Source organism: Entamoeba histolytica, genomic scaffold (genome assembly GCF_000208925.1).
Source record: "Entamoeba histolytica HM-1:IMSS scf_1104750516581 genomic scaffold, whole genome shotgun sequence".
NCBI lineage: Eukaryota > Evosea > Mastigamoebida > Endamoebidae > Entamoeba > Entamoeba histolytica.
Window position 1 is genome coordinate 1 of NW_001915208.1, and position 8943 is coordinate 8943.

At 23.7% G+C, this 8943-nt stretch overlaps 3 protein-coding genes across 3 annotated transcripts, besides 1 other annotated feature; 2 read left to right on the top strand and 1 right to left on the bottom strand.

Annotated features, from left to right (window-relative positions):
• Positions 1-866: 866 nt before the first annotated feature.
• Positions 867-2479: a repeat region.
• A 1098-nt stretch (positions 2480-3577) lies between these two features.
• EHI_020070 (uncharacterized protein) lies at positions 3578-4517 on the top strand (the record flags this gene model as incomplete). Its single annotated transcript, XM_645114.2, has 2 exons — positions 3578-3648; positions 3698-4517. 2 exons carry the CDS (start codon positions 3578-3580, stop codon positions 4515-4517), a joined length of 891 nt encoding a protein of 296 aa, XP_650206.2.
• On the bottom strand, positions 4507-5377 carry EHI_020080 (uncharacterized protein; the record flags this gene model as incomplete). Its single annotated transcript, XM_645115.2, has 1 exon — positions 4507-5377. The coding sequence occupies one exon, from the start codon at positions 5375-5377 to the stop codon at positions 4565-4567; it is 813 nt and encodes a 270-aa protein (XP_650207.1). The 3' UTR covers positions 4507-4564.
• Positions 5378-5536: 159 nt separating this feature from the next.
• On the top strand, positions 5537-7795 carry EHI_020090 (uncharacterized protein; the record flags this gene model as incomplete). The annotated part of the gene is made up of 1 exon (XM_645116.2): positions 5537-7795. One exon carries the CDS (start codon positions 5537-5539, stop codon positions 7793-7795), a length of 2259 nt encoding a protein of 752 aa, XP_650208.1.
• Between the last annotated feature and the right edge of the window lie 1148 nt (positions 7796-8943).

The following is an 8943-nucleotide window of genomic DNA, read 5'->3' on the forward strand; positions in this document are numbered from 1 at the left end:
TGCATTTTCAATTCCTTTATAATCAAATGACCATTGACAACAATATGATATTATTTTATCATTTTCTTTATAAACACGAATATCACCAAATCCATATCCAAATTCAAACAGCCAATCATCTGATTGATTAAATAAACAAAATGCATATTGTGGTTGTTTAATATCAAATTTCATCATTCCTTCCATTCTTCCTTTTGATTCTAATGAAAATAAAAATGATTGGGAATCATATATATAATCATCAACTTTATCAATTTTCTCATTAACATATCCTCCAAACTTATTTCCTTCTGAATCTTCAATAATAATTATTACATGTTTTTTATTCATTATTCTTTGTTTAAATACTGATGTATTTTTATTCCAATCATCAACATATGAATCAAATAGTATATTATTTATTCTTCTTTCTGTCCATTCTTCTATGTGGTGAATTTCTTCAATTACTCTCATTCTTTTCAATCTCTCTTCTTCTTGTTTCTTTCTCTCAAATTTTTTAATACTCCCTAAATAACATTTATAATTCTTAGTAGTATCATTTGGTTGTTGAATTTCTGGAAGTGTTTCTACTACTTCATTAATTAATTGGTTGTTCTTATTTATTAACTCTTCCATTTTAATTTAAATTAATGTTTATAAGTTCAAAATATGAATGTTTAAATAGTTAATCCACGTTATTAACATATCAAATCAATCATTATTTTTATCGTCATTCTATTTTAAATAATTGATATTGTTATTTTTAAAATAACAATAATTATATAATAATATTAATAATATAATAATAATAAAATTATAATATTGTTATTTTCTATAATTAGCTTATTTTATTTTTAGTATTTTTTAATTTTTGTTTTAATAATAAATAAAAAACAATTAATTAAGTATTAATAGAATTAGATTCTGTTGTTCCTGACTCATTAAGTCTAACCAAATCAATAAGTCAGCTTCTAGCAGCTCTACGGAGTATGTTTGATTGTGATCTCCGCAGTATTCCATGACATCAATCATGTTTTTAATTACATGGTTTTTTACTTCTTTCTCGATGTCAATGTCAATTTTTAATTATTTAATTAATCTATTACTTTCTTTATTTACTAATCCATTTATTGATATTACTACTGGAATTATTTTGACATCTTTTAATTTTTCTATTTTCATTAGCCTACTCTTTAATTCCTTATACATATTCCTTTTCTTCCAATAGGCTCCATTAATATTGTGATCAGCCACAATTGTCATATCAAATAATAGACCAGTTTTATTCTTTTTATCTAATACATATATGTCTGGTATTTTGTGATATTGTCCATCACTTTTATGCATTATTTGTTTGTTAAATATCATTGTGATGTCTTTATATTGGAACACTGTTTCATATGGTGGTTTTTTATATTGATTATTTCCTGTATATTTTCTTATTAATCCCTCCCATATTATAATGCCTATATGGTCATGTTTTTCCATTTGTGATTTTTTATGACCAATACAAGATAGTAGAATGTGTTCTACTGTTGTTATATTGTCTTTACAAAGTGTTGAGTATTTCAATCTTTCATTTTTCATTATTTTTGCTTTTTTATACACACAAAATATTGCTCCATCTTGCATTTTAGTTAATTGGAGGAATGCATTCTTTTTAATATTGATAGACTTCCATGCTTTCACTGTAGTAGTTTTATCTACTCCTTTTGACTCGAACCATCTTCTGAAGTGTCCGCTTATTTGATGGGACTTCCATTTTTTGATGTATTGGTCGGTCAATAATTTTTTTATTTCTACTACTACTTCTTTTTCTTTTTTATTTTCAATCCCTTCATTTATTATTTCTTCTATTTTTGTTTCTGGGATTTTATGACCTAGGGCTTTTTTAATTCTATTCAATATTCCATTCTTATTGTACCATCTCTCTAATATGTTATTTCCTATTTCACATTCTCTGGTACAGTAGTGCATCACTGTTCTTACTAATTCAATAACATATTCGTCCATTATATTTATTAATCCTTCACCCATTTCTTCTAGAGGGACATATAACCTATCTTTGGAGTTTCCGGCACCAATGTATTTTGCCTTTCTTAAATATTTTCTTATCTCCAAATCAATTTTATCTAAGTGACTTTCCAATTTACAACTGATGCTGAATATCTGAAGATATTGATTACTTCCGTGTTTATTCTAGTAATATATCTTCTATTACTACTTTCATCACTGTTTATTTCTTCCATCTTCTTCATCATTTTTTCTTTGATGGATTTACAATTGAAGGTGTCATCAATTTCGTCGGACTGCCATATTCCTAAGTATTTATACAAGTCCTCACCTTCAACTACGGGGGTGTTTTGCATTCAATCTGGTATTTCTTTAATGTTTTTTAATACCATTCCTGATTTTTTCTCATTCATTTCCATCAATATGTAACTTATTATTTCCTTAATTTCGTTGTGGATTATTTCCATTTCTTCATTATTTTACGTTAATAACCAGTAAATATCATAAATAATTACAAAATAAAATTTTACAATATATACTTCATTACATAACATCAACAAATTGTTTAATTACATTTTATTATACCAAGGAATAGGAATAATATGAAATTTAGATTAAGAAATAATATAAAAAGAAATAAACGTTGATGTAACACATAATCAAAAAGAAATAAACAATAAAACAATACAAAACAAATGAGAGATCATATATATTAAGAATAATTTCAATTTTGAATATATAAATTCACAACAAAATATAACAATACTCAAATACTATAAAAGAATGAAATAAACAACAATTTGAATAAAACACCTTCTTAAACAATGAAAAATAAATACATTATTAAATATTATCAACCCAGTTATTCATTAATTTGATATTATTTTTATTTAATAACTACTTCATTTTCAATTAAATGTTTATTTAAAAGATTCAAACTACAATAATCTCTAATTAAATAGAAAAAAAATGAATATCATAGTATGAATATAATTAAATTAAACAACTCATTGTGTTAATATTTTTTAAGATATATAAAATGTAAATAATAAACATTTGATATGTAACTATGAAATTAAAATATTTTTCATGTATTACTTCTGTTATATTCTCTAACAATAATATTCTTTTTAGAATCTGTTTTTTTTTATTTGAATGAGTATTACTTCAATAATTGGTACTTTTTATACCATTAAATGATTAGACAATATCTTAATAAAACACCAATTCATTTATTATTATTATCATCTTTTACAATTATTATTTTTAACACGATATTTCATATTCAAAATAAAAAAGAATATAGATAAAGTATAATATAAAGAATATAGATTAAATTATTTCATATATTCAGAATATAATTTATTCTCATACTGGTATTTATCAAAACTAGAATAAAAAACAATGTCACTTATTAAAAAATGTATTATTTGCATAAAAAGAAAGTTGGTTGAGTAAAAGTGATGATTATCACCACAGTTCATGATTTTGTTCTTTCTTTTGAGTTTTTCATCAATAACGTTATATAAAACATTTTATCAATTAAACCTTTATTTGAAGATAAACTTAAAAAGAATTGATAAATATGCCAAGACGTTTAAAACCAAAGATTGACAATGAAAGTATAGAAACATTTATTAAAACTACAGGTGCATCGTTTGTTGATTTAGACATAAATGAAGTTAAAGACATTAATTAACTACAGTGCAAAAGTTGCTGAATTTTATTTAAAACAATACCCCGATATAAGTGATGCAATTAATGCTTTCTTTGATTCACCAATTGATTTAACCAATACGAAACCGTCTAAAAAAAAGACACAACAAAAAAGAAACACACAATCAGCTCAAATAATTAAAGACACATTCAATAAATATCAAGTTAATGGAGTTTTAAGAGATGATGGTCTTTCTTCATTCTTAAAAGAATTAGGCATGTCTGAAGATGGGTATATAAATTATGTCCTTTCGTATGCAGGAAATACTAAGTCTTTTGCTATTTTTAAAGAAGATAATATTGAAGCAATCATTAAAAAAATACCTTTTACTGGAAAATATTCAGAGGATGTCAAAGAGTTTTATGAAGAGACAATCCCTAAAGAATATCATAGATTTTTAATGTTTGTCCATTCACAATTAAAAGCCATGATTTATGAACTTAACAAAGAAAATAATTGTCTTGAAAAAATCACTGAGAAAGAACTTAACAAATCATTTTGCACTTCCCAAGAAGGTAGAGTTGAACTTATTGACATGGTTAATGATGTTTTGAATGATATTTTACCTGATTCAATGAGTAATTCTCCAGTGAACAAACTGTTTTGGGATTTTGTCAAAACAGTAAAGAAACGATTATCAGTGACCAAAGATGAATTTTCATTTATTGTTGATTTCTTAAAGGAGTTTCCAACAGTTTCATCAATGAAATTAAGCCAAGAACAAATTGATGAAAAGTTGTATCTTCCTCAATTATATCAAGACTTTCTTGAATATATTAATAAACCACAAGACAAAGAAAACCATTAATTGAATTACTAAATTACTCAAAACTGATTTATAGTTGAGACATATTATTATTTTTTATGTGACTTAGAAGTTGTGGAACTAGCTTTTTTATTAGCAGTCTGAGTTGCTTCACGTTTTCCTTTCTCATGATTAAATTCAGCTTTAATACTTTCCATATAAACTTTAATTTCAGCAATAGTATTTTCTTCTATTCTTTTCATATTTCCACCATGAAGTGTATTTCTTCTAATAATGTGAATGATTTCTGTATAAACTCGTTCATAAATTTCTTTTGCTGCTGATGCAATTTGATGTTTTATATCTTTTTCACTTGGTTTATCTTCACCTTCTGCTTCTTGAATTTTAGAATATGCATTTTTAGCTGCAAGTTTAGCTGCTTCTTTAGCATATTCAACAGCATATTTCTTTTCCATTTCATAAATTTGTTTATTAACTTTTCTATATTCTTTACTAATGTCACTTCCATGATAATCAACATATTCTTCTAGTCTATTTCTTCTTATCATTCTTCCACGTTCTACACCAGTTAATGAATCAGCAACCTTTCGTAATTTTCTCAAAATTTCAAGCTTAGCATTTCTAGTCTTTCTTAATTGGAATTGTAACTTACGAATTGTTTGTTGGAGAAGAACCTTATCTTTTCGAGTAGTTGCCATCTCTGTATCTTCGTAATTTAATTCAAGTTCATGAAGAATTCTTCGTTCAATCTTTCTAGTTTGTTTGAGTTTCTTTTCTAACATTTCTGTCATTCTTTGAGCTTTAACCATTCTTCTGTGCATAATGCATCCATGTCTGAAGTGATAAAATTCATCATCCGCAATAACACTTAACAATAACAAAAAGAGAACAATTGATCTCATTTGATAATATACTTTTTTTCAAGTTCTTTTTTTATTGATTTTTTGTTTTTTCATTGATTTTTTTATTTCCATTTTCTAACAACAGAATTTTCTATTTATTTTAGTTATATATAACGAAATGATAGATTGAGATTATGTGATATATCTGGAAAAGGATAAATGGTAATTCATAAACTTGACCGATACCACTTAATGGTGGTTTGTAAATATTTACAAACAGTAGAAGATTATTTGAATATTATTTTAATAAATTCCAAATTTAAAGAAATACCAGCTATGTTTCATTATAATCCTATTTCAATAAATAAACAAAGTAAAAAGTTATTTGTTAATATTGAAAGTCAATTTTTATATAGTAGATATGATGAGTTGATAAATGGAATGAGTAAATACATAGTTTGGTATGGATGTGGATTAAAAACAGTTAAATATTATCAAATTTATTATTCTCTACGACCAATATTTAAAAGACTTTATTTGAATTATACTCAAATGAAAGACTTTCATAAAGAAGAAGGAGATGTTATTTATTTTGGGTTTTCTACATACGTTAAACCAATTGATGTTGTTGATGTTTCTAATTTTTATGGACTTTCAAGCGAATGTTTTAAATTCAATACTGTTAATAGTGTTATTCTTGGACATCATATCAGAGAATTACCACCATTTTGTTTTGATAGATGTGGAATAAAACAACTTGATCTTTCGTACATAACTAAAATTGAAGGTACACAGTTTTATGATGATAGTCTTACTGCTCTTACTCTTTCAAAATACTTAGAAAAAATGGATTTAAATGCTTTCCAAGAATGTACTAATTTAAAAAAGATAACTATTTCAGAAGGATCAAAAGAAATTAATGTTGATGTATCATATAACTTCTATACTCTTCTTCAATTAAATGGGATTAGTTGTAATTGTAATATAGTAAATAAGGATTTTACTTTATTTAATCCTTTAAAACACAAAGAAGAAAATACAGTTATTGATAATATTGTTTGTTCAGAAACAAAGAGTCTTTTAAACTTATCACAACAAACATTAATTGTGAATGGTTTAATGAGTATTCCCTTTTTAAGTATAGCACATAGAATTAAATCAATTAAAGAAATTGTATTATCTTCAGATGTTGAAATCATACAACCATCTGCATTTTATTATCTTATTCATTTAGAAAAGATTAATTTAAATTCAGTTAGAAAGATTGGATCACATGCATTTGAATTATGTCAACATTTGAAAGAGGTTGATCTTTCAAATATCCGAAGTCTTGGAATGAGTTGTTTTAGTAAATGTAAAGAACTTATGACAGTGAAATATTCAACATATTTAACCACAATTCCAGCATATAGTTTTATTTCATGTTCTAATCTTAAAGAGATAGAAGGATTAGATTTTGTCCAAAAGTATGAAGAGTCATGTTTTAGACATTGTAATAAACTGACAATTAATGAAGTTTTCTCTAATCTAAAATCCATTTATTCTTATTGTGGAAGTAAAATTAATGTTTCATCTTTAAAATCATCAACTATTCATTTTGGTCCTAAATCATTCATTGCAAACACTTCTTTACAGTCAATACATATTTCACAACTCTTCCCTAGATCAAAAATATTACCATCTAAATGTTTCGCTTTATGCACAAACTTAACTTCTGTACAAATTGATGATATAAAATGTCTTGAAAAAGGTTGTTTTGCTAATTGTTATTCTTTAATAAATCTTGTATTACCAACATCATTAGTCTTAATAAAAAGATTATGTTTTTCAAATTGTACTTCATTAAAGAGTCTTGAATTTCCATCACGTTTGAAACACATTCAAAGTTTATCATTTTCAAAATGTTATTCATTGACAAGAATTATGTTTAAATCATCTAAAACCAAATGTCATCAAGAAGCATTTTTAAAATGTCCATTAAAAATAATAACATTTAATGAAGGAAATTATTTTCGTGGAACTCTTTCTTATCAACAACATCTTGATTTACAAGAAATTGGAATTAAATCAGAACATATCATTTACACAAGACATGATAGAAGGAGATATGGAAATAATATTCCTTCTTGTGTAGATATCATTGGAACTAAAGCATTTGATGGATGTTCTTCAGAAGAAATTGTTATTCCATCAACTATTAAAAAACTCGATTGTTATTGCTTTTATCACTGCAAAAAACTCAAAAGAATTAAAATATCTGCTCTCTTATTTGATTCTTTCAAACAAATAAATGAAGAAATAGTCCAAGACAACCAACCAAACTCATCTTTGTTAAGTAAAATTGAAATGATGCATCACCCTCATCACCAATCAGTAACTCCAAAACTAAAATATTCTACAACTATTTCATTCAAATCAACTGTCATTTATATCAACAATTCAAATGAAATAACATCTATTGAACTTATTAAATACTGAATAAACCCATTTTTTTATTTTAATTATTGTTTTATTTCTCTTTATCATGTTAAATTGTTAAATCAAATTGGTTTTTATTTATTAACAATTATATAACTCAAAGTCTAAAATAATAATTATTGATAAGGTTGAAGAATAATGAATAGTTTAATATTCACTCACTCATTTTATGTTATAATATAATTTCATTTGAACGAATTAAATAGTTTATATGAAAAACAAAAAAAAGGATAAAAAGACAATTATAATAAATAATGTTATTTGTTTTATAATAACTATTATCTAATAATTAATATCACTTTGATGTTTTATTCAATTTATTCATATTCTTAGTATTTAAATAATATAATACATTAATAAAATACTATTTTAAAAAATGAACTAATTATTATATTATATTAACTATAAATTTTTAATTTCAAAAGAACTAATAATCAAAATAAAAATAGAAGAACTAAAAAATTCATATATAATGAAGCTTTTAGACAAAAGTTGTAGTTTTAAAACTCTAACTTAAAATATAAAGCAAGAAGAAGAGAATCCTATTAGCCATTATACTTATAATATTATGGTTAGTTAGATTCTAACAATTTATAATAAAGAAAGAGTTAAAAAAGAAAATGAATAACAATAAATAATGATAAGTAAAAATGTTATTCAATAAATTCAATATTTTATTTCATTCTAATTAACATTTAAATATTCAAAATGTTGAGTGTTAATAATATAGATAGAATGGTTAATATATCATAAATAAATAATGAAATAAATAAATAATAATTTTAATATAATATAAAAAGAAAAAATATTAATAAATATAATAATTAAATTAAAACGAATGAATTAAATAAAATGTTGATGTATAATATTATAAGTAGTATTTAAATATACAAAAAAAATAAAATATTCAAATAAAATTACTGAATAATATTTTTTAAATTGTATTAATTAATTTATTAGTAAATTAATAACAAAGGGGGGATAATAATAAATAACAATTACTAACTATTATTTGTATAAAACATTAAATTTGGAATAAAACTGTTGTTTCATTAAAAGTAAATAATATAAAAGAAAATAATGATTTATATAATTAATTGACAATAAATTAAATATATTAAAAGAATAAAATAAAATTCATTTATTTA